The following is a 24,210-nucleotide window of genomic DNA, read 5'->3' as shown; positions in this document are numbered from 1 at the left end:
TGTGACTGAGGAATAAAATTAAGATCCTTGAAATTAGTGTCCATCATAAACCCAATTCCTTAACGTTTGCCGAGGGAAGTGTTTGTAGATTTGGAGTTTGCAATGAGCCTATGTGTAGTGCTGACCTGCGTGATGGGCGAGCCTCCCATAATCCAGTTAGCCAGTGGGTACATCTTTGGCCGACTGGTAAGGGAGTGGCTGTCCTGTTACGCTGGTCGCAGGTTCGTTCCCCGGCGCCGGCAAAGCCTTTCCTCGCCTGGATTAATTTCTCGTGTTGGAGTATAGAAAACAGAAACTTATACCATTTCATATGAAGTTGTTCTGGGGATGTTTGGAGGCGAGCTCACTGGATGCCAAAAAGATGAGTAAAAATATTGATAACTGTTGAAAGGACAATGAAATCCCTTAAATTCATCAGCTGCAGTTTTGGTTGGGGACATCACAGTTTTTGGAAAGGGCGTGTCCCCATCCAGGTAAGACACTGGCTCCAGCAGACTCGTGCAAGCAGAGAATGGAAGTCACTCACGCTGCTTCTGTGGGGTGGTGGACACGGACAAGGGGAGGGCTATTGTACTCTATTGCCCAAGATCAGCTGTTTCCAAGCTCTTTCTGTAGTTTGCCCTTCATTAACTTCAACTGCCTGAGTTTCCTCCTTTCCACGACCATAAGTAAATGATCTATCAATCAATCATCAATCATCATATTTTGCCTCGGGTTGGTGTTCCTGACAGCGTATCATCAACCCCTCGTGAAGCTTCTGAGACAGCGCGTCGGGTTGCGCCGTTAATTAACCTTTTGTCTTGCATTTTCCCGACGTCATTAAATATTGGGTGTCTGTTCCTGAGGTTATCACACTCCCGAGACACTGAGAATAACGTGATGTCCAATTTTTATATCGGTCAGTCATTAGAACACTGAATAAGGTTTGTCTCATGTGTTAGGTATCATCAGCTGGCTAATAGCTAACTCAATCGCGTTGTCATATGAAACAAGTCCAGTAACCACGTATATAGAATTATAGTTTAAGGGTTCGGCCACACTGTTGGGTTTGCTGGGGGGGGTAGAGGATAACGGGACGCCTAGCATATGTTATCTAATAGGAGTGACCATACAGGACGTGGGTAGCGGATAAGCTTGGAGGGAACCCGCTATCCACGCCTGTATGGTCACTCGTATTAGATAAGTGTTTGTTCTTGCCTCTGACCCGCTCCGCGTCCCGCTACCCTCCACCCTCCCAGCAAACTCAGCAGTGTGGGGGCAGGGTGCTTCGTGGTGCAGTGGTTAGCACACTCAGCTCACAATCGAGAGAGCCCGGGTTCGATTCCCAGGCGGAGTGGAAAAATTTGGGCGGCTTTTCCGATACCCTACGCCCCTGTCCACCCAGCAGTGTACCAGGTATTAATCGGGGGTTGTGTCCCGTCTCCTGGGGTCTGTTCCCTTCTCCTATAATTCCTTCCCCTTCTGTCTCTCTCCGGGATATGACCACAGATGATGCGCCGACTAAACGAAACTTTCCAACCTTTTCCTGTCTCCTGAGCTGATGATATCTAACACGAGACAAACTTAATTTATTCAGTGTCCTAATGACCGTAACCGATATTAAAAGTAGACCATGTTATTCTTAATGTCTTGGGACTGGGACAAACTCAGGAACAGACCTTATTTAGTTAGCTATTAGCCAGCTGATGATATCTAACACGAGACAAACTTAATTTATTCAGTGTCCTAATGACCGTAACCGATATTAAAAGTAGACCATGTTATTCTTAATGTCTTGGGACTGGGACAATTTACAGGCGCGGATCTAGGAACAAAGCTTGGGGGGGGCCCGACGGCAGAATTTTCGGTTGTTTAACGAGCATTAGCATTACCGTTTCTCCACTCACGGGATTCTTATTTGTTAATAACTGGTCGAGGGGGCGAAGCACCTCCCGACAGATGGGGTTTGGAGGGGGGCGAAGCTGACGAAGCCCCAAACAGCCATATTTACGACCTGAAAACAGCCATTAATAGTTATCCCTGAGGTGCGTTGCTTATGTCACGTATGAAGCAAGTATCGGGGAATAAATGGCGTGAATAAGGAGTTGATTCACGGCACACACACTCAACCAACCGTAAATCTTTGATATCCCGCACCGCCACGCAGACGCCCCGCCCGACCCTTACACGTGTGAGGCGCATCCTTCATTGAGAGCAGACAACATCCAGTACTCGTTCCCCATCACGTGCACCGCTTATACCATACACTAACCAGGTATCCAAGAACATTTGACGTGAATAACAACTTCTGTACACGCCTAAAAGCTGAGCAAAAAATAAAAGAATGAAAATATCGAATCACGTTTCACTCGCCATATTCAAATCACCCCCCAACACCCCCCCTTATTTCACGGTGTTCCCGGGCACTGTGCCAATGCTCCATAGGCTGCACAGCTACACTGGTCACCCATTCACCCTTCATAGCAATCTGGAATGGTAACGTGTTATAATCATGGAGAAATGGCACCATATACTCACCCTGCCTCGTAAATTTCCAGGCGGCGGACGCACAGGCGCGGAGAAGTAGGTTCACATAATGTTCAAACAATACAAGCGAAAGTAACACATTTTAAAACACAATTATATCCTTATTTCTCATATTATAACGCTTTCAAATAGCATTAAATGGTCTATTATTTATTTATTGAAGTCGTACTATTAATACAGGCTGTCCAAATAAGGCTTACTGTCAATATAAAGCATTTTCCTACAGAGATAATGGCCCCAGATATCGACATTGTAATATATTTAATACGCCAAACTGCACCTTGTAATAAATACATGTAATAAGGTATATATATTAACGTGTTTTTATGTATAGGTTGTGGTGTATTATAGTATATTTTAATTATTTTTTATTTATATATTTAATGGTATTGTGTGGTAACCGGAGTGTAAGCGACGTAATCCCTTGTAAAGGCTTATTATAACCCTATTTCTCATAATTATAACGCTTTCAAATAGCACTAAACGGTCTATTATTTATCTATTCAATCCCTACTATTAATACAGGCTGCCCAAATAAGGCTTACTGTCAATATAAAGCATTTTAACTATTCAATGTAAAACTGTTACATAACTTACATAGTACTTGTAAATACGATTTTAAGAATGAGGCTATCATGTATGTTTGTAGAGTTTTTTTTTAGAATGTCACGGGATGTGATAAATTTGTGAGTCCATTTTTACAATTTAATATAATAAATCTTGTGGGGGCCCCCTTCTTGTGGGGGCCCCGGGGCTATAGAGCCCAAAGGGGGGGGCCCGGGCCCCCTGGGCCCCCCCCCTTATATCCGCGCCTGGGGACAAACTGAGGAACAATCGTTATGTAGTTAGCTATTAGCCAGCTGATTGTACCTAACACGAGACAAACTTAATTTATTCAGTGTTCTAATGACCGTAACCGATATTAAAAGTAGACCACGTTATTCTTAATGTCTTTGGACTGTGACAAGCTCAGGAACAGACACCCAATATTTAATGACGTCGGGAAAGCTATAGAGGTTAATTGAGGGCGCTTCCAGACGATCTCGAACCGCCTCAGAAGCTTCATGAGGGGTCGATGATACGTTGTCAGGGAACACCAACCCGAGGCAAAATATAATGATTGATGATTGATAGTTGATTGTTGCAAGACTAAGGATACATGTCAAAGTAGCGTACCACAGGAAACTAAAAAGATACAATGGTAGGTGTTGTCAAATTATCGTACCCATCGCATTTCATTTTCCTCGTTGCTGGCCGATAACTATAACAACCAAGAACGAAAAAAACATCAATAGACAACAGATTTAGCACTAACTTCGATTTTCTCACGTTACTTGTGTGGGTACGAGAGTTTGCGGCATAAAAAATGATAGATACGATATGTGGTTAATACGATAATTTGACAACGCTGGGAATAGGTGGACCGTTCTCAAATTTTAAATCGTATTTTAAAACATATCGTCGCCCAGGTTCACATATTTGGCAAGGCTTTCGTAGGAGCTGTAGGCCTTTCCAGGGGTAGTTTTATGACCCTGGTGGTAGTTTGACCCTTCCTCTGTACCATGAACCTAAGAAACACATATTTGACAAGGCTTTCGTAGGAGCTGTAGGCCTTTCCAGGGGTAGTTTTATGACCCTGGTGGTAGTTTGACCCTTCTTCTGTGCCATGAACCTTAAAAAACACTCATAAAGATCCGATTGATCCCCTCTTTGACCCTTAGAAATATTTGATGTGAGAAGCGATGATGTCTCTAAGTTCACATATTTGACATGGCTTTTGTAGGAGCTGTAGGCCTTTCCAGGGGTAGTTTCATGACCCTGGTGGTAGTTTGACCCTTCTTCTGTGCCATGAACCTTAAAAAACACTCTTAAGGACCCGATTGATCCCCTCTTTGACCCTTAGAAATATTTGATGTGAGAAGCGATGATGTCTCCAAGTTCACATATTTGACATGGCTTTCGTAGGAGCTGTAGGCCTTTCCAGGGGTAGTTTTATGACCCTGGTGGTAGTTTGACCCTTCCTCTGTGCCATGAACCTTAAAAAACACTCATAAGGACCCGATTGATCCCCTCTTTGACCCTTAGAAATATTTGATTTGAGAAGCGATGGTGTCCTTAAATACAGACCATAGTCATCAGGAAGTTTAGAGAGACCACAATACCTGTTTTTCATTTGACCCTTGTGAAGCTGTTCCTGTGGCGAATCCTGGTTCGGTAAGTGTTTCGGAACGGTTCGGATTCTTTTAACTGGAAACGAATCCCGAATCCCATGACGCGGTAGGAAGCCATCGCAAAATTAGTGTCGGAGTGTGGCTGGCCGGGGGAAGGACGTGACGGTCTTCAAGAAACGGCTGTTCATCAAGACCGCTGGAGCCATGGAGGTCGTTTCTCTGGGGTCTGTGTTGCTGCTGTGGAGGAGTCTATGGGCGGTATTCTCAGACTCTCCCACATTTCACATCAACGATTTCCAAAGGCCTTAAAGGAAATCAGACGGGTTCTAATGAGTGTTTTCTTAGATTCATGGTACAGAAGAAGGGTCAACCAGTCAGAAGGGTCATAAGACTACCCCTGAAAATGCCCACCACTCCTACCTAAGCCTTGTCAAATATGTGTGTTTGGGCGTCGAAATGTTTAAGAAAATTACCCTATTGCTGCCGCCCCACCGCTAGCCTGGACACCTGAACTCCCCCAAGCTTGTGAGTATAGAGAGATATACGTTGGTTATGGTGGGAGGTATATGTCGGAAGCTACCATTGCCCTATTCGATATACGGGCGGTTAACCTGGTAGCAGCGGGGATCATGCATATTAATGGTCCCTCTAAGCGAGAAAAATGAGAAAAAATCACCCCTCACACAAACCATTTCATAATATATATCGAAGCATTTGTGGTCAGATTATGCTACCCTCAAGTCCACCCCGCTACCCTCAAGTCCACCCCGCTACCCTCAAGTCCACCCCGCTACCCTCAAGTCCACCCCGCTACCCTCAAGTCTCCACCCCGCTACCCTCAAGTCTCCACCCCGCTACCCTCAAGTCTCCACCCCGCTACCCTCAAGTCTCCACCCCTTTGCCCTCAAGTCTCCACCCCTGCTACCCTCAAGTCTCCACCCCTGCCCTCAAGTCTCCACCCTGCTACCCTCATGTCTCCACCCCGCTACCCTCCAGTCTCCACCCCGCTACCCTCCAGTCTCCACCCCGCTACCCTCCAGTCTCCACCCCGCTACCCTCCAGTCTCCACCCCGCTACCCTCCAGTCTCCACCCCGCTACCCTCAAGTCTCCACCCCGCTACCCTCAAGTCTCCACCCCGCTACCCTCAAGTCTCCACCCCGCTACCCTCAAGTCTCCACCCCGCTACCCTCAAGTCTCCACCCCGCTACCCTCAAGTCTCCACCCCGCTACCCTCAAAGTCCACCCCGCAAACATATAGTCCCAGGTCTTTCTCTGCCTCTGTGGTGGATAGTGGAGTGTTTCCCATGTGGTATTGGTGTGCTGGATATCCCTTCACTGGTAGCCTGGTAACATACACTCCCAGGTCTTTCTCTGCCTCTGTGGTGGATAGTGGAGTGTTTCCCATGTGGTATTGGTGTGCTGGATATCCCTTCACTGGTAGCCTGGTAACATACACTCCCAGGTCTTTCTCTGCCTCTGTGGTGGATAGTGGAGTGTTTCCCATGTGGTATTGGTGTGCTGGATATCCCTTCACTGGTAGCCTGGTAACATACACTCCCATGTCTTTCTCTGCCTCTGTGGTGGATAGTGGAGTGTTTCCCATGTGGTATTGGTGTGCTGGATATCCCCTCCCAAGGTGCAGGACTTTACATTTCCTTCATTGAATTGTAGCAGCCACTTTTTGTTCCATTCCTGTAGCTTGGTGAGGTCTTGTTGGAAATCCGCAGTCAAGGAGTTAATAGCTAAGTGTTCAGTTTCAGATAGACCGGTTAACGTCTTTTAATGGATGTATTGTTGTACTTAATATTCTCAGGGATTAACTGTTACTTCTAATCATTTAAGTATAGATACAACTTTTAGTGCATATTAATAGTGTTCGTGGGCATAACGGGGGCTTCGTGGTGCAGTGGTTAGCACACTCAGCTCACAACCGAGAGAGCCTGGGTTCGATTCCCGGGCGGAGTGGAAAAATTTGGGCGGCTTTTCCGATACCCTACGCCCCTGTCCACCCAGCAGTGAATGGGTACCAGGTATTAATCGGGGGTTGTGTCCCGTCTCCTGGGGTCTGTTCCCTTCTCCTTCTGTCTCCTCCGGCATATGACCACAGATGTTGCGCCCACTAAACGAAACTTTCCAACTGGTTTTTTTTAACTTCCAGAGCCTTGAGAGGAACGCGGGGAATGGATCACGGCGTCGCTGTTGAAGCCTCGACCCGCGCTTCTGAAAACTGAACCACCACATCAAACTCTGCGTCACCCGTCTGTACCCGGGTAGTTCTTGGAGGTAACATGGGAGTATTTCCTCGTTGGTTTAAATTTCTAAATATAGGCGTAGAGGGAGAACTGCATAGATACAGCCACAGAGGATAAGGTATAACTTGTGTATGACTGAGGGAGTTCTCGGCGGCAGAGGTTGAAGATTGAGGGAGAGGGAGGGAGGTTGAAGATTGCGGGAGAGGGAGGGAGGGAGGTTGAAGATTGCGGGAGAGGGAGGGAGAGAGGTTGAAGATTGCGGGAGAGCGAGGGAGAGAGGTAGAAGATTGAGGAGAGGGAGGAGAGAGGTTGAAGATTGAGGAGAGGGAGGAGAGAGGTTGAAGATTGCGGAGAGGGAGGAGAGAGGTTGAAGATTGCAGGAGAGGGAGGAGAGAGGTTGAAGATTGCGGGAGAGGGAGGGAGAGAGGTTGAAGATTGCGGGAGAGGGAGGGAGAGAGGTTGAAGATTGCGGGAGAGGGAGGGAGAGAGGTTGAAGATTGCGGGAGAGGGAGGGAGAGGTTGAAGATTGCAGGAGAGCGAGGGAGAGAGGTTGAAGATTGCAGGAGAGCGAGGGAGAGAGGTTGAAGATTGAGGGAGAGGGAGGGAGAGAGGTTGAAGATTGAGGGAGAGGGAGGGAGAGGTTGAAGATTGCGGAGAGGGAGGAGAGAGAGGTTGAAGATTGAGGAGAGCGAGGGAGAGAGGTGGCAGATTGCGGGAGAGGGAGGTCGAGAGGTTGAAGATTGAGGGAGAGGGAGGGAGAGAGGTTGAAGATTGAGGGAGAGGGAGGGAGAGAGGTTGAAGATTGAGGGAGAGGGAGGGAGAGAGGTTGAAGATTGAGGGAGAGGGAGGGAGAGAGGTTGAAGATTGAGGGAGAGGGAGGGAGAGAGGTTGAAGATTGCGGGAGAGAGGTTGAAGATTGCGGGAGAGAGGTTGAAGATTGCGAGAGAGAGGTTGAAGATTGAGGGAGAGGTTCAAGACTGAGGGAGGGAGAGGTTCAAGACTGAGGGAGGTTCAAGATTGAGGGAGTTCTCGGCAGCTGAGGTTCAAGAGTAGGTCAGAGTGGAGCGGATAATTAAATGCAAGACTATTTATTTTTCTCGTTGCTTTAAGTATTCGAATATAGGTGTGGCTTGACATTCTATAAATCAACTTTTCATTAATTATATCTTCTGTTACGAACACTTATAAGACTTATCCTTGTTGGTGAACCTAGATATCTTCCTTATGTTTCCAGTTTCCAGTTAGCATATATATAGTAACGTATGCAACATGTCCTAATCAGTGCAGTTTCCAGTTAGCGACATTCGTACTTAAGTTCTCTGTACTCTTTCTCTTCCAATGTTGCTCTTTTTTGCACCGTTTCTGGGTCATCTTATAAACTTTTATGTAAGGGCTCCATTTAGGTAGACTCGTGTGGTAGTGTTTCCTTGTTCTTCCTGTTCAGCGTTTGGTAGTGTTTCCTTGTTCTTCCTGTTCAGCGTTTGTGTGTTTCTTGGTGTTGTAGAGAATGAGGTGATTGAGATCGGGTAAAAGTCAGTCTATGTAAGGGCTCCATATAGGTAGACTCGTGTGGTAGTGTTTCCTTGTTCTTCCTGTTCAGCGTTTATGTGTTCCTTGGTGTTGTAGAGAATGAGGTGATTGAGTTCAAGTAAAAGTCCGTCTATGTAAGGGCTTCATTTAGGTAGACTTGTGTGGTAGTGTTTCCTTGTTCTTCCTGTTCAGCGTTTGTGTTTCTTGGTGTTGTGGTGTTTCCGTGTTCTTCCTGTTCAGCGTTTGTGTTTCTTGGTGTTGTTGAGAATAAGGTGATTGGGTTCAGGTTAAAGTCCGTCTATGTAGGTAAAGGCTCCATTTAGGTAGACTTGTGTGGTAGTGTTTCCTTGTTCTTCCTGTTCAGCGTTTGTGTTTCTTGGTGTTGTGGTGTTTCCTTGTTCTTCCTGTTCAGCGTTTGTGTTCCTTGGTGTTGTAGAGAATGAGGTGATTGAGTTCAGGTAAAAGTCCGTCTATGTATGGGCTCCATGTAGGTAGACTTCTGTGGTAGTGTTTCCTTGTTCTTCCTGTTCAGCGTTTGTGTTTCTTGGTGTTGTGGTGTTTCCTTGTTCTTCCTGTTCAGCGTTTGTGTGTTTCTTGGTGTTGTAGAGAATGAGGTGGTTGGGTTCAGGTTAAAGTCCGTCTATGTATGTAAGGGCTCCATTTAGGTAGACTTGTGTGGTAGTGTTTCCTTGTTCTTCCTGTTCAGCGTTTGGTAGTGTTTCCTTGTTCTTCCTGTTCAGCGTTTGTGTTTCTTGGTGTTGTAGAGAATGAGGTGATTGGGTTCAGGTTAAAGTCCGTCTATGTAGGTAAGGGCTCCATTTAGGTAGACTTGTGTGGTAGTGTTTCCTTGTTCTTCCTGTTCAGCGTTTGTGTTTCTTGGTGTTGTGGTGTTTCCTTGTTCTTCCTGTTCAGCGTTTATGTGTTCCTTGGTGTTGTAGAGAATGAGGTGATTGGGTTCAGGTTAAAGTCCGTCTATGTAGGTAAGGGCTCCATTTAGGTAGACTTGTGTGGTAGTGTTTCCTTGTTCTTCCTGTTCAGCGTTTGTGTTTCTTGGTGTTGTAGAGAATGAGGTGATTGAGGTCAGGTTAAAGTCAGTCTTTCTACTTCTTCTACTATAATCTTGCCTGGGCTCAGCAATGAAAACTATTTGCAACCATTGGTGATATTACAAAAACGTTTAGATCAATTTCAGGGGCAGGATATATAGAGATCACACTGACCTTTATTTTCAGACCTCTCATATTGTCTGACATTCATAGATACAGTCCCTAAGATTTGTATACAATTGCCTACAAGCTCCCATTGTTATAAGTCAGGTGATTGAGTTTAGGTAGAACGTCTGCAGTAACCTTAACTTGGGGTTGGTGCAGATAGCTAATACCCTTCCTTGCCCCCAGGCTGGTCGTCTAGCAATGCAGCAGTGGACAGTCAGCAGTGTCATGGACCAAAAACATCCTGCTGGCCACCCATACAAGACACCATTGCACACGGGACAGTCAGCAGTGTCATGGACCAAAAACATCCTGCTGGCCACCCATACAAGACACCATTGCACACGGGACAGTCAGCAGTGTCATGGACCAAAAACAGACTGCTGGCCACCAATACAAGACACCATTGCCTACACATCCGCCCCCGGAGTCTGGTAGCTCGTCATTCCTCGGTGTGGCTGAGGTGCCGTCCCAGCGTTTTGTAAGACTCGTGTGATCTGCAGTGTGGCATTTACTGAGCTGTCGTGTTCCTAAGAGTTCGAAAGACTCCCCCCATTGACTTTTTCTTTCTTTTTTTTTTTTAATATTTTTGTGCAAGTGGAATTTAAGTGTTTGTTCTCCGGAGACACTTTGAAGTAAAATAAACACTTAATATGGTTATAAATCTAATGTTTCACAAGTACCTCTTCCCCAAGGATGGAATTTACTCCAGAAAAAGTTCAACAAACCCTGAACCGGACGACACTTCTGGAAACTCTGAACCCGTTGAATGAAATTGCTTTTTCAAAATTACAACTTTGTTCACATAATTTTAAGTACAATTGACAAAGTTCTGGGTATCATCCATTCAACATGCCACCTAAATCAATACCCAATATGACCTGCCTGTTGGCCCATAGTTCCAAAAGCAAAGAATTGGCATCATTGTGGCTTAAGTTTACCAATGAGTGATGAGAGAGTGAAGATGCCCCTTACCTCTTGCACTGGAAAGTTGGACAGCACAGGAATACGCTTCTAGGAGGTCTTGTGAGGCAGGGGTAAGCAGAGCCATAATAGAGGAAAGTTTACCAATGAGTGATGAGAGAGTGAAGATGCCCCTTACCTCTTGCACTGGAAAGTTGGACAGCACAGGAATAAGCTTCTAGGAGGTCTTGTGAGGCAGGGGTAAGCAGAGCCATAATAGAGGAAAGTTTACCAATGAGTGATGAGAGAGTGAAGATGCCCCTTACCTCTTGCACTGGAAAGTTGGACAGCACAGGAATTAAGCTTCTAGGAGGTCTTGTGAGGCAGGGGTAAGCAGAGCCATAATAGAGGAAAGTTTACCAATGAGTGATGAGAGAGTGAAGATGCCCCTTACCTCTTGCACTGGAAAGTTGGACAGCACAGGAATACGCTTCTAGGAGGTCTTGTGAGGCAGGGGTAAGCAGAGCCATAATAGAGGAAAGTTTACCAATGAGTGATGAGAGAGTGAAGATGCCCCTTACCTCTTGCACTGGAAAGTTGGACAGCACAGGAATAAGCTTCTAGGAGGTCTTGTGAGGCAGGGGTAAGCAGAGCCATAATAGAGGAAAGTTTACCAATGAGTGATGAGAGTGAAGATGCCCCTTACCTCTTGCACTGGAAAGTTGGACAGCACAGGAATAAGCTTCTAGGAGGTCTTGTGAGGCAGGGGTAAGCAGAGCCATAATAGAGGAAAGTTTACCAATGAGTGATGAGAGAGTGAAGATGCCCCTTACCTCTTGCACTGGAAAGTTGGACAGCACAGGAATAAGCTTCTAGGAGGTCTTGTGAGGCAGGGTTAAGCAGAGCCATAATAGAGGAAATACTTTATAGTTATTTATTTACATCCTTAATACTAGTGTAGAAATGTATTACAAAAAACACGCAATGACTGAGGAAGGGGGCCAGAGACAGCTCCTTCAGGAAGCAAGGTCAACACCCCTCGACTACACGGACCATAGTGTTGGGGAGTGTTGTGGACAGCACTTGAGGTATATGGCTGTGGTCACATGGGGGGATGGGGTGTTGAGTGAGGAGGTGGTTTAGGGATGGTGAGGGATTGAGGAGAGCTGTTGGGGTGGATGTGTTGGCTAGGAGGTACAGAGATTAAGGTGGAGAGGGATTGAGGAGAGCTGTTGGGGTGGATGTGTTGGCTAGGAGGTACAGAGATTAAGGTGGAGAGGGATTGAGGAGAGCTGTTGGGGTGGATGTGTTGGCTAGGAGGCACAGAGATTAAGGTGGAGAGGGATTGAGGAGAGCTGTTGGGGTGGATGTGTTGGCTAGGAGGTACAGAGATTAAGGTGGAGAGGGATTGAGAAGAGCTGTTGGGGTGGATGTGTTGGCTAGGAGGTACAGAGATTAAGGTGGAGAGGGATTGAGGAGAGCTGTTGGGGTGGATGTGTTGGCTAGGAGGTACAGAGATTAAGGAGGGATTGAGGAGAGCTGTTGGGGTGGATGTGTTGGCTAGGAGGTACAGAGATTAAGGTGGAGAGGGATTGAGAAGAGCTGTTAGGGTGGATCCTGTGTTGGCTAGGAGGTACAGAGATTAAGGTGGAGAGGGATTGAGGAGAGCTGTTGGGGTGGATCCTGTGTTGGCTAGGAGGTACAGAGATTAAGGTGGAGAGGGATTGAGGAGATTGGGGTGGATGTGTTGGCTAGGAGGTACAGAGATTAAGGAGGGATTGAGGAGCGCTGTTGGGGTGGATTTGTTGGCTAGGAGGTACAGAGATTAAGGTGGAGAGGGATTGAGGAGAGCTGAGGACCCACCAGACACGCCAGAGACATCATGGGGGAAGTGTGAACCTCAAATTGATGTGGATACAGGTTTTTGTTCTCTGGGGAAGGTAACTTTGCCAAAATGGGGTCTGAAGAGAAGGATGTGATTAAAGAACAGACCACTGGAGGGGCTGTGGCAAGGGACAGGAAGGGTTGGAAGTGTCATTGACCGTTTAACCTTGTGAAATAATGGGAGAAATGGAGTGACCCTGTCCAACCCCTTAAGGGAAAATAAAGATGTTAAATGAAGATGGAGATGATGATGATGTGGTCTGAGGGAAGGTGGTGTCTGTCCTGGCCGCCCCTTTGAGTGTAGACCCCAAGGAAACCAAGCATCAGATACACACACAACTATCTAAGCTTCATGTGAATTTCCTTAAGCCTCGACCCTTTCCTGCTGCAGCTGTAGACCATAGAACACACTAAGCCTTGACCCTTTCCTGTTGCAGCCGTATGACCACAGAACACACTGTATATGCTCCTGTAAAGACCGGTTTTGTTAGAGCTTTTAGACATGAGGTCAACTTTACCATGGATAACACTTGGTGGGTCTCATTGGAGTTTTACCTGAGCACAAACAGCAGTGGAGATGATATTTGTACAATGAAACCTTACTTATTATATACATTTTACAACTATAAGGAGTATTTCCCATCAAATTTGGCTCCGTCACAGTGCAAATTTTAACTATCAGGAGTATTTCCCATCAAATTTGGCTCCGTCACAGTGCAAATTTTAACTATCAGGAGTATTTCCCATCAAATTTGGCTCCGTCAGTGCCAATTATAACTATCAGGAGTATTTCCCATCAAATTTGGCTCCGTCACAGTGCCAAGAGTCCGGGAGTATCGGGGAATAAAATAAGAGAATGGCCATCTCCTGACTGACATGAATTAGGAAGCAAAGATTCCTAGGCATTCACGAAATATATCAAGGCTCAATGACCCTATCAGGCCCCCTACACTCATGCCCCAAAGATGCCCCGAGTCCCATCTAGCTGAACACACCACACATCAGAACCATCAAGAAGTCCACAGCTCTAGACTTTAACCCGGTAGCAGCGACGGGCCAAATTTGTGGTTTTACCGTGTAGCAGCGACGGGCCAAATTTGTGGCTTTACCGTGTAGCAGCGACGGGCCAAATTTGTGGCTTTACCGTGTAGCAGCGACGGGCCAAATTCATGGCTTAGCTATGTAGCAGTGATGGGCCAAATTTGTGGCTTTACCGTGTAGCAGCGACGGGCCAAATTTGTGGCTTTACCGTGTAGCAGCGACGGGCCAAATTTGTGTGCCATGATTTAGCCCCCTCAAAATTAGACGATATATATACTGATCACAAATGCTTTGATATATATTATGAAATGGTTTGTGTGAGGGGTGATTTTTTTCTCATTTTTCTTGCTTGGAGGGACCATTAACCCAGTAGCAGCGGGGATCATGTTTCTTAATGGTCCCTCCAAGCGAGAAAAATGAGAAAAAATCACCCCTCACACAAACCATTTCATAATATATATCAAAGCATTTGCAATCAGATTATGTATCATCTATTTTGGGGGTTTATATCATGGCACAAATTTGGCCCGTCGCTGCTACACGGTAAAGCCACAAATTTGGCCCATCGCTGCTACACGGTAAAGCCACAAATTTGGCCCGTCGCTGCTACACGGTAAAGCCACAAATTTGGCCCGTAGCTGCTACACGGTAAAGCCACAAATTTGGCCCGTCGCTGCTACACGGTAAAGCCACAAATTTGGCCCATCGCTGCTACCGGGTTAAAAAATCATCTATTATCCAAGGAATGTTGAGCTCATCCTTATGCAGTCCAGCTTCCTAGTGCAAAACTTTATACGTATCTTTAATCTTTCAGAATTTTCACTGGTATGCTTTGGAACAACTTGTCTCCTATAATTCCTGCTTCCTGTGACTTAAACTCTTTCAGGCAGGGAGCATTGGGACACCTCCAAGACTTGCTTGAATCATTACTGTCCTTTGGGGGTATCCTTCCACCTTTCCTTCCTTCCTCCACCCCAGCCTGACCACTCCACTCCTTCCTCCACTCCCTTCATTTCTTCCATTCCCTCCTCCATCCATCCCTAGCCTGACCACTCCACTACTCCTCCCTACCTCCACCCCTAAGCCTAACCACTCCACTCCTTCCTCCTCCCACACAGACCACTCCTTCCTCCACCCATCGCTAGCCTGACAACTCCACCACTCCTTCCTCCCTCCACCCAAAACCCTAACCACTCCACTCCTTCCTCCTCCCACACAGACCAGTCCATCCTCCACCCATCGCTAGCCTGACAACTCCACCACTCCTCCCTCCCTCCACTCCTTCCTCCTCCCACCCAGACAGAGACATGACCAGCCCTCACTGTTCCTGGGGCACCCTAAGTGAGAGCCAGCTGACTCACAATGCCCCGTACTGTCTGGATGAGGCCCTGGTGATGCTGGGGGTTGTTGACGATGAGGGAGTGAAGCTGGACCATGTAGCTGTCGATTGTCTCCTCTGTGGGGGCCACCTCGCTGCCTGGGGAAGGACGCAGAGAGATAAGCTTCACACACATAACGAACCTCAACATTCACTTACCGTCACCGTCCATAACAAGCTAACAGGATACATACAAGACACATAACAACATCTGTGGTCATATGCTGGAGAGAGACAGAAGGGGCAGGAATTACAGGAGAAGGGAACAGTTGGAAAGTTTGGTTTAGTCGGCGCAACATCTGTGGTCATATGCTGGAGAGAGACAGAAGGGGAAGGAACTATAGGAGAAGGGAACAGACCCCAGGAGACGGGACACAACCCCCGATTAATACCTGGTACACTGCTGGGTGGACAGGGGCTATGTAGGGTATCGGAAAAGCCGCCCAAATTTTTCCACTCCACCCGGGAATCGAACCCTGGCTCTCTCAGTTGTGAGCCGAGCGTGCTAACCACTGCACCACAAAGCCCCCAGATAAGAGGAGGAACACTCACCAGGCAGAGGGAGGTGCGTGAAGGCTCGTGCCAGGGTGCGTCGAAGTGTCTCTATGTGCTGCTGTAGTGCTGCGTTGTTGCTGCGCTGCTGACCCGTCTCTGACTCCAGGCGCTCCACGGTGCTCCTGACAAGAGGCCGGGTGAGTCAACCTGGGCTGGGGAAGCTGAGTTGCCTGTCACCATAAGAATACAGTCGTCCCTCAAATAGTACGATTTCGGGTTTTATACGGATAGTCTGGAAGATCTTTTTAGGATTCTTAAATTTCCTGCTTGTCGGGAAATTTAAAATCCTAAAAAAATCTTCTATGAAAATCCACATAAAACCAAAACCGTCTCAAATAGTACGATTTCGGTTTTATACGGATAGTCTGGAAGATCTTTTTTGGATCTTTAAATTTCCTGCTTGTCGGGAAATTTAAAATCCTAAAAAAATCTTCTATGAAAATCCACATAAAACCAAAACCGTCTCAAATAGTACGATTTCGGTTTTATACAGATAGTCTGGAAGATCTTTTTTGGATCCTTAAATTTCTTGATCGTTTGGGAAATTTTCAAATCCTAAAAAATCTTCCATGAAAATCCACATAAAACCAAAACCGTCTCAAATAGTACGATTTCGGTTTTATACGGATAGTCTGGAAGATCTTTTTAGGATCCTTAAATTTCTTGCTCGTTTCGAAATTTACAAATCCTAAAAAAGTCTTCTATGAAAATCCACATAAAACCAAAACTGTCTCAAATAGTATGATTTCGGTTTTATACGGATAGTCTGGAAGATCTTTTTAGGATTCTTAAATTTCCTGATCGTTTCGAAATTTTCAAATCCTAAAAAAATCTTCAATGAAAATCCACATAAAACCAAAACCGTCTCAAATAGTACGATTTCGGTTTTATACGGATAGTCTGGAAGATCTTTTTTGGATTCTTAAATTTCCTGCTTGTCGGAAAATTTACAAATCCTAAAAAAATCTTCTATGAAAATCCACATAAAACCAAAACCGTACTATTGGAAACTGTACTATTTGAGGGACAACTGTACTTTAACCCCCTAAAATTCCAGCGCTCACTTGGGAAATATGACACACTCTTCTAAGTAAAAATCTTCATTGATTCTTTAACCCAGTAGCAGCGGGGATCATGTTTCTTAATGGTCCCTCCAAGCGAGAAAAATGAGAAAAAATCACCCCTCACACAAACCATTTCATAATATATATCAAAGCATTTGTGATCAGATTATGCATCATCTATTTTTGGGGGTTTATATCATGGCACAAATTTGGCCTGTCACTGATACATGGTAAAGCCACAAATTTGGCCTGTCGCTGATACACGGTAAAGCCACAGATTTGGCCCGTCGCTGCTACCAGGTTAATGGATCACAAGTCACAAGGCGTTTAGGAAAAATTAGATCAATATTTGAGTCCCAAGCTGTTCACAAGGGTGCCTGTTCAAGAGAACAGAGGAAAAGTAAAGTTGGAAAGTTTTGTTCAGTCAGCGCAACATCTGTGGTCATATGCCGGAGAGAGACAGACGGGGAAGGAATTATAGAAGGAAACAGACCCCAGGAGACGGGACACAACCCCCGATTAATACCTGATACCCATTCACTGCTGGGTGGACAGGGGCTACGTAGGGTATCGGAAAAGCCACCCAAATTTTTCCACTCCGCCCGGGAATCGAACCCGGGCTCTCTTGGTTGTGAGCTGAGTGTGCTAACCACTGCACCACGAAGCCCCCTGAGAGAACAGAGGAACAGCACATGCAACACAGCCCATGAGAGTGACTGGCCATTCCCTGCACTCACTTCATGCTCTCGATGTGCTTCTGAAGAATGGCGTTCTGCTCCTCATAGTCGGTGTTGGACTTCCGAAGCTGCCGTAGCTCTCCTTCACGCACTGAGGGTAAAAAGTTTGGTTTAGTCGGCGCAACATCTGTGGTCATATGCCGGAGAGAGACAGAAGGGGAAGGAACTACAGGAGAAGGGAACAGTTGGAAAGTTTGGTTTAGTGGGCGCAACATCTGTGGTCATATGCCGGAGAGAGACAGAAGGGGAAGGAATTATAGGAGAAGGGAACAGACCCCAGGAGACAGGACGCAACCCCTGATTAATACCTGGCACCCATTCACTGCTGGGTGGACAGGGGCGTAGGGTATCGGAAAAGCCACCCAAATTTTTCCACTCCGCCCGGGAATTGAACCCGGGCTCTCTCCGTTGTGAGCTGAGTGTGCTAACCACTGCACCATGAAGCCTCTCGATGCAATGAGGGGAACATGAGGGATGGGAAGGCTCAGAGGCAGAGGTGGATTGCTTCTTATTAAACCAGTATTTCATAAGTTAATTAGATACCTTACCCAAAATACACAAGGTCAATTGCTTCTCATTAAACCAGTATTTCATAAAGCCATTCGATACTTTACTCAGAATAAACAAAACAAGGCCAATTGCTTCTTAATCAACCAGTATTTCATAAAGTAATTTGATAACTTGCTCAAAATAAACAAAAAGGTCTGGGTATGCATCAGATTATATCCCAACAACAAACCCTCAAGAGAAAAACACACTATCTTGCATCAGAAGACAGCCAGCAAAATGATTCCGCAGCTTCAACACAGCAACTCCTTTCTCTCACCTTTATTGTGGTTCAGGAACTCCTCGGTGAATATTGGGATCTCAAGCGAGGAGTGGGGGTTGAGGGGCTCCTGCAAGGGAAAACACAAGGTCTGTCAGTGTGGGTCTCTGTGTATGGTAGACATTAACCCGTGTAGCAGCGACGGGTCAAATTTGTGGCTTTACCATGTAGCAGCGACGGGCCAAATTTGTGGCTTTACCGTGTAGCAGTGACGGGCCAAATTTGTGCCATGATATAAACCCCCAAAATAGATGATACATAATCTGATCACAAATGCTTTCGACAACCTACCTCCTCCTCCTCTCCTTCCTCCTCCTCCTCCTTCTTCCTCCCTGATTTCAAAGCCTAAATTATGGACCAAGGACATGTTGACCCACCTCCTCCTCCTCCTCTTCCTCCTCCTTCCTCTCGTCCCCATTCTCCTTCTTGGTCTTCTTGGGCGGTGAGGGAGTCTCTGCCTTCCTCTGCTTTTGAAGGAAGTTCTTGTAGGCATCTGTCTTCTGGTATTCCTCCATCTCCTTCTGGTACCTGTAGGAGGAGTGTGGGTGAGGCTGGAGGCTCAGAAGGAGAGAGAGAAACTATTAAATTCATGAGGAAGGAAGAGGAGGAAGAAGGAGGAGGAGGAGAAGAGGAAGGAAGGAAAGGAGGAAGGCAGAAGGATAACAGAAAAAGGAAGAGGAGAAAGGAAGGAAAAGAGAAAAAGGAAGAGGAGGAAGGAAGGAAGGAAGGAAGGAAGGAAGGAGTATTCAAGAGGGAGGGGAGTGGGAGTGACCATAAGGCTGATATTCACTACTTTACGAGGCTGCCAACACACAAAGATGAAAAAGGAAAGTTTGGTTTAGTGGGCGCAACATCTGTGGTCATATGCCGGAGAGAGACAGAAGGGGAAGGAATTATAGGAGAAGGGAACAGTTGGAAAGTTTGGTTTAGTGGGCGCAACATCTGTGGTCATATGCCGGAGAGAGACAGAAGGGGAAGGAATTATAGGAGAAGGGAACAGTTGGAAAGTTTGGTTTAGTCGGCGCAACATCTGTGGTCATATGCCGGAGAGAGACAGAAGGGGAAGGAATTATAGGAGAAGGGAACAGACCCCAGGAGACAGGACACAACCCCCGATTAATACCTGGTACCCATTCACTGCTGGGTGGACAGGGGCGTAGGGTATCGGAAAAGCCGCCCAAATTTTTCCACTCCGCCCGGAAATCGAACCCAGGCTCTCTCGATTGTGAGCCGAGTGTGCTAACCACTGCACCACGAAGCCCCCACACATAAAGATAAACAAACACAGAGGTCTTGCAGCACTGGGCATTGGAGAGGCTGGGGCAATGGACATAAATAGTTTGAACTGAGGGGGATCACGGAGGCCGAACTGAGGGGGATCACGGAGGCCGAACTGAGGGGGATCACGGAGGCCGAACTGGGGGGGATCACGGAGGCCACCAGGTTGATAGCATTTAACTGATGAACATTTAGTTAAGGTCAGCAGCAAGAGACAGGAGTTCGGTAGTTCGTGGGCAACCAATACAACAACTATTACTGAATTAATATGACGCTGATATGGAAAAGTACATAGATAAAAAGGTTTGCAGTGGGGTCATGGAGAGGTGCCCAAGATATCTAATGCAAATACATGTTAGTTTTCATTTTGCCAGACCTCCTTGTGGCTTGCCCCATATACATTAGTAGTAGTAGTAGTAGTAGTAGTCATCTCTCAAATAGTACGGTTTCCAATAGTTCGGTTTTGGATTCATGTGGATTTTCTATGATGATTTTTTAGGGTTTTTAAATTTCCCGACGAAAGGAAATTTTAAAATCCTGCAAGATCTTCTATGACAATCCGTATAGAACCAAAACCGAGGTATTGGAAACTGTACTATTTGAGGGTCTATTGTACAGCCCTTAGCCATGGTACCCTGACCCAGTGTTCCCAGACCTGCGCTGAGCTCCACCCCACCAGGCAATGTCGCTCACCTCTCCTTGTCAGCCTCGGAAGCCTCCAGGTACTTGGTCTTGGTCATCTGGTCCAGGACGGCCCAGCGCTGCGCCACAAGCTTGGTGATCTCGTGGAAGGCCAGGCCGGGCTGGGTCTGTCGTAGCACCTCCCTCTGGTCGCCCATGAACAGCATGTAGCCTGCACACACCACACAGAGAAACACATTACTTGGAGAGAAGAAGAGAGAGGAGACCTGACAGCGGAGTACAGGGTGGAGAGCGGGGTGGAGAACCTGGACAGAGAGGACCTGTGTGTGTGGAGAGCGAAAGTTAGAAAGTTTGGTTTAGTCGGCGCAACATCTGTGGTCATATGCCGGAGAGAGACAGAAGGGGAAGGAATTATAGGAGAAGGGAACAGTTGGAAAGTTTGGTTTAGTGGGCGCAACATCTGTGGTCATATGCCGGAGAGAGACAGAAGGGAAGGAATTATAGGAGAAGGGAACAGTTGGAAAGTTTGGTTAAGTGGCCGCAACATCTGTGGTCATATGCCGGAGAGAGACAGAAGGGGAAGGAATTATAGGAGAAGGGAACAGTTGGAAAGTTTGGTTTAGTCGGCGCAACATCTGTGGTCATATGCCGGAGAGAGACAGAAGGGGAAGGAATTATAGGAGAAGGGAACAGTTGGAAAGTTTGGTTTAGTCGGCGCAACATCTGTGGTCATATGCCGGAGAGAGACAGAAGGGGAAGGAATTATAGGAGAAGGGAACAAACCCCAGGAGACAGGACACAACCCCCGATTAATACCTGGTACACTGCTGGGTGGACAGGGGCGTAGGGTATCGGAAAAGCCACCCAAATTTTTCCACTCCGCCAAGGAATCGAACCCAGGCTCTCTTGATTGTGAGCCGCGTGTGCTAACCACTGCACCACGAAGCCCCCGGAGCAAGAGAGAAACGAGAGGACATTGAAAGAAGTTGAGGGCGACCACGTGTAGGCGAGACGTGAAAAAGTTTAGCTTCCCAAACAAAAGCTGTGGAGTGGACTGGAGGAGGAGGTGGTTTGTGCAAGAAACATTCATGATTTTAAGGAGAAGTTGGATACGAGCAGATATGGAGACGGGACAGCGCGAACGTAACCTTTCCCTGTATGTCACAATTCAGTAAACACACACACACACACACACACACACACAGACACACAGTTTTCCATACAGAAGCATAACAACACGGAACGGACTTGACGCGGAGACTGTGTGCGCAAAAAAGATTCATGAATTTAAAGCCAAACTGGATGATGACCATTATGGAGACGGGACAGCACGAGCCTTGTACCTCCCTTGTCCTGTATTTCACAACTAGGTAAACACACACACACACACACACACACACAAGCCACACTCCATCCTTCACGACACAGGGGAACACATCACACCAGCCACCCCCTCTGATCCCACACTCCACCTTAACACATATTCCACTTTCTCTCTGTCGCAGGTGATTGGCGGCCGCTGAACAGGTAACTCATAGCATCGGCACTCCTTCCCCCTAATTGCCTCACCTGAGAGTGGACCCTTGGGGGCGTTGGAGTCCTTGGGGAGCAGTCTCCGTTTCCTCCCCTTAGGCCAACCCTTCTTCTTGGGGGAGGCCTCGGCGCCGCTGGACCCCGCACCGCCCGTTGTCATGGTGACCTATGGGGTGGTGCCGATGTTGGGATATGTGTGTTTTTTTTACGGTAAAGAAAGCAGCTCATGGGACAATATGTATTAAAAGAACACAGTAAGGCGAGTAACACATACACCCACACCCTGGACACATACACCCCCACACCAACACACCCTGGACACATACACCCACACCCAAGACACATACACCCCCACACCAACACACCCTGGACACATACACCCCCACACCAACACACCCTGGACACATACACCCACACCCAAGACACATACACCCCCACACCAACACACCCTGGACACATACTTACACCAACACATCCTTAACACATACACCCACACCCTGGACACATACACACACACATACACCCTCTCACCGTCACTGCAACACCCGGCAACACACAGGAAGGCGTCTGGGTATGTGTTGTTATGATGGCCGGGGTTCCAATACTAAACACTCCCTCAGTTGCCATATTGTCGTACGCAGCTTCTCCTTTTCCCCGATTTCAGGCTATAAAACGTTTCCCCCACAAAACTAATGATAGCTATTAATGTTTATTGCTAGTAGTGTTAATTATAGTAGGTTTTGTGCGGTCATTATGCGTTAGAAATGGGAAATATCGAGTTTGTTGAGTACGATATCGTGGCATCAACTTCTCGGTACAACGTTGCCTATTGTCGTACGCAGCTTCTCCTTTTCCCCGATTTCAGGCTATAAACCATCTCACCCACAAAACTAATGATAGCTATTAATGTTTATTGCTAGAATTGTTAATCCTAGTGGGTTTTGTGCAGTCATTATGCTTTAAAAATGGGGAAATCTAGTTTGTTGAGTACGATATCATCCCTGCTCAGTACAACACAGTCTTCTATATCCCCTATTTTCCCTATTATCTCCACATTTTTACCCTTCTATAGCACCATCATGAGTAAGGAGCACCCCCAGGATATAGTCTAGATAAACTAACTCCAGAATTATATAATGAGTTAATCAGTATTTGGGAATTTCGTTTCATTCTTTCATCTCTTATTGTCTAAAACTTGTGTAGTGTTGCTTTTGTGTTTCTTTGGTGTGGTCATTCGAGAGAAAATATTATAGGCCTACGTTGGTTCTCGGCTGTTCTCTCTCTCTCTCTCTCTCTCTCTCTCTCTCTCTCTCTTACGACAAGCAATAGAATATATATGTTGGTTTTGGTTTTAAATTTACAGAAGGCATTTTAATAGTCACTGGCCTCGGCTGTTAATTCTCTCTCTCTCTCTCTCTCTCTCTTTCGACTAGCAATAGTATATTTATGTTTTTTTTTGTTTTATTTTTACAGAATTATTTTTTATAGTCACTGGTCTCTCTCTCTCTCTCTCTCTCTCTCTCTCTCTCTCTCTCTCTCTCTCTCTCTCTCTGACTTTTTTAATACGTATACGATAATTTTGTTTAGTTCAGTCATCTTGCACTCCGGTATCGTACTCGTCCTTCTGTCAGGGTCATTCAGGTCATCCATAGTTATATCTACGAGTATTTCATTCATAAACACAATCGACTCCTTCTGCCAGGGTCATTCAGGTCATCTATAGTTATTTCTACGAGTATTTCATTCATAAAACCAATCATCCTTCTTCCAGGGTCATTCAGGTCATCTATGGGTGTGTATCTACGAGTATTTCATTCATAAAACCAATCATCCTTCTTCCAGGGTCATTCAGGTCATCTATAGTTATATCTACGAGTATTTCATTCATAAACCCAACAAGGATTCTACCATTCCGGGTCAACCATTCACCCAATCTACCAATGTGTGTAGTTATTGATGTCCCCAGAAATACGCTTGCAAATATATATATACATAGATACAGTTAATATATATGAGAGAGAGAGAGAGAGAGAGAGAGAGAGAGAGAGAGAGAGAGAGAGAGAGAGAGAGAGAGAGAGAGAGAGAGAGAGAGGCAAAAAAATAGAAAACTCAGACAGAAAATATTAGATTATCGAGAGAGAGAGAGAGAGAGAGAGAGAGAGAGAGAGAGAGAGTTGCAATTCAATAGAACACTTAGACAGAAAATATTAGAAGGACGAGAGAGAGAGAGAGAGAGAGAGAGAGAGAGAGAGAGAGAGAGAGAGAGAGAGAGAGAGAGAATCACCCATCACCCATCACCCATCACCCATCAATTAGCCTCTATATTCAACGATAACAGGAGAATTTCAATAATGACTGTTTACGTGTGAGAACAAGCCAGTAACCTCTGTCGGGTGGAGGTGCTATTGAGTGGGCGATCGTCAGGCAGCAGGCAAGCAGACAGCAGGCAGGTAGGCAGGCTTCCGTCCCTCCGAGGTAGTCTCCATGACGACTGGGCGACCGCTGACACCCACCCGCCCACGATGGTGTGCGGGGCGATGTGCGTGGCGGTATATAGTGCACAGAGCGAGGGAACAGCGCTAGGGAGGTGACCTTGGGGCCGTGTGCTGGCTGGTGTGTGTGTGTGTGTGTGTGTGTGTGTGTTGCAGGTCTACACCGGCGCCCAGGTAGGGAAGGAT

At 46.5% G+C, this 24,210-nt stretch overlaps 1 protein-coding gene and 3 long non-coding RNA genes across 24 annotated transcripts; 2 read left to right on the top strand and 2 right to left on the bottom strand.

Annotated features, from left to right (window-relative positions):
* Nucleotides 1-4,804: 4,804 nt before the first annotated feature.
* LOC126987662 (uncharacterized) lies at nt 4,805-13,609 on the top strand. 18 transcript variants are annotated; one of them, XR_007741073.1, is made up of 9 exons: nt 4,805-4,921; nt 6,857-6,981; nt 9,878-10,712; nt 10,968-11,094; nt 11,474-11,865; nt 11,929-11,991; nt 12,055-12,175; nt 12,242-12,352; nt 12,411-13,609. It is a non-coding gene; the product is annotated as an uncharacterized LOC126987662 (long non-coding RNA). The 18 variants fall into 18 exon arrangements; XR_007741084.1 differs by lacking the exon at nt 10,968-11,094 and having other exon boundaries at nt 9,878-10,967; nt 11,474-11,788; nt 11,915-11,991; nt 12,055-12,103; nt 12,294-12,352; XR_007741077.1 differs by lacking the exon at nt 10,968-11,094 and having other exon boundaries at nt 9,878-10,967; nt 12,055-12,103; nt 12,294-12,352.
* On the top strand, nt 7,955-9,415 carry LOC126987700 (uncharacterized). 2 transcript variants are annotated; one of them, XR_007741097.1, is made up of 3 exons: nt 7,955-8,353; nt 8,804-8,924; nt 9,253-9,415. It is a non-coding gene; the product is annotated as an uncharacterized LOC126987700 (long non-coding RNA). The 2 variants fall into 2 exon arrangements; XR_007741098.1 differs by having other exon boundaries at nt 8,804-8,938; nt 9,109-9,415.
* Nucleotides 10,639-11,465, bottom strand: LOC126987699 (uncharacterized). 3 transcript variants are annotated; one of them, XR_007741094.1, is made up of 2 exons: nt 11,301-11,465; nt 10,639-10,920 (listed from the first exon to the last, which is right to left on the bottom strand). It is a non-coding gene; the product is annotated as an uncharacterized LOC126987699 (long non-coding RNA). The 3 variants fall into 3 exon arrangements; XR_007741095.1 differs by lacking the exon at nt 11,301-11,465 and adding an exon at nt 11,049-11,196 and having other exon boundaries at nt 10,639-10,793; XR_007741096.1 differs by lacking the exon at nt 11,301-11,465 and adding an exon at nt 11,049-11,165.
* A 256-nt stretch (nt 13,610-13,865) lies between the features above and the next one.
* Nucleotides 13,866-22,126, bottom strand: LOC126987651 (high mobility group protein 20A-like). Its single transcript, XM_050844783.1, has 8 exons — nt 22,064-22,126; nt 21,569-21,698; nt 20,051-20,210; nt 18,457-18,607; nt 18,080-18,149; nt 17,254-17,344; nt 15,450-15,574; nt 13,866-14,996 (listed from the first exon to the last, which is right to left on the bottom strand). Exons 2-8 carry the CDS (start codon nt 21,690-21,692, stop codon nt 14,857-14,859), a joined length of 861 nt encoding a protein of 286 aa, XP_050700740.1. The 5' UTR covers nt 21,693-21,698; nt 22,064-22,126; the 3' UTR covers nt 13,866-14,856.
* Nucleotides 22,127-24,210: the final 2,084 nt, after the last annotated feature.

This window comes from Eriocheir sinensis, chromosome 6 (genome assembly GCF_024679095.1).
Source record: "Eriocheir sinensis breed Jianghai 21 chromosome 6, ASM2467909v1, whole genome shotgun sequence".
Taxonomy (NCBI): domain Eukaryota; kingdom Metazoa; phylum Arthropoda; class Malacostraca; order Decapoda; family Varunidae; genus Eriocheir; species Eriocheir sinensis.
This window is presented reverse-complemented; position numbering and strand designations above follow the sequence as displayed.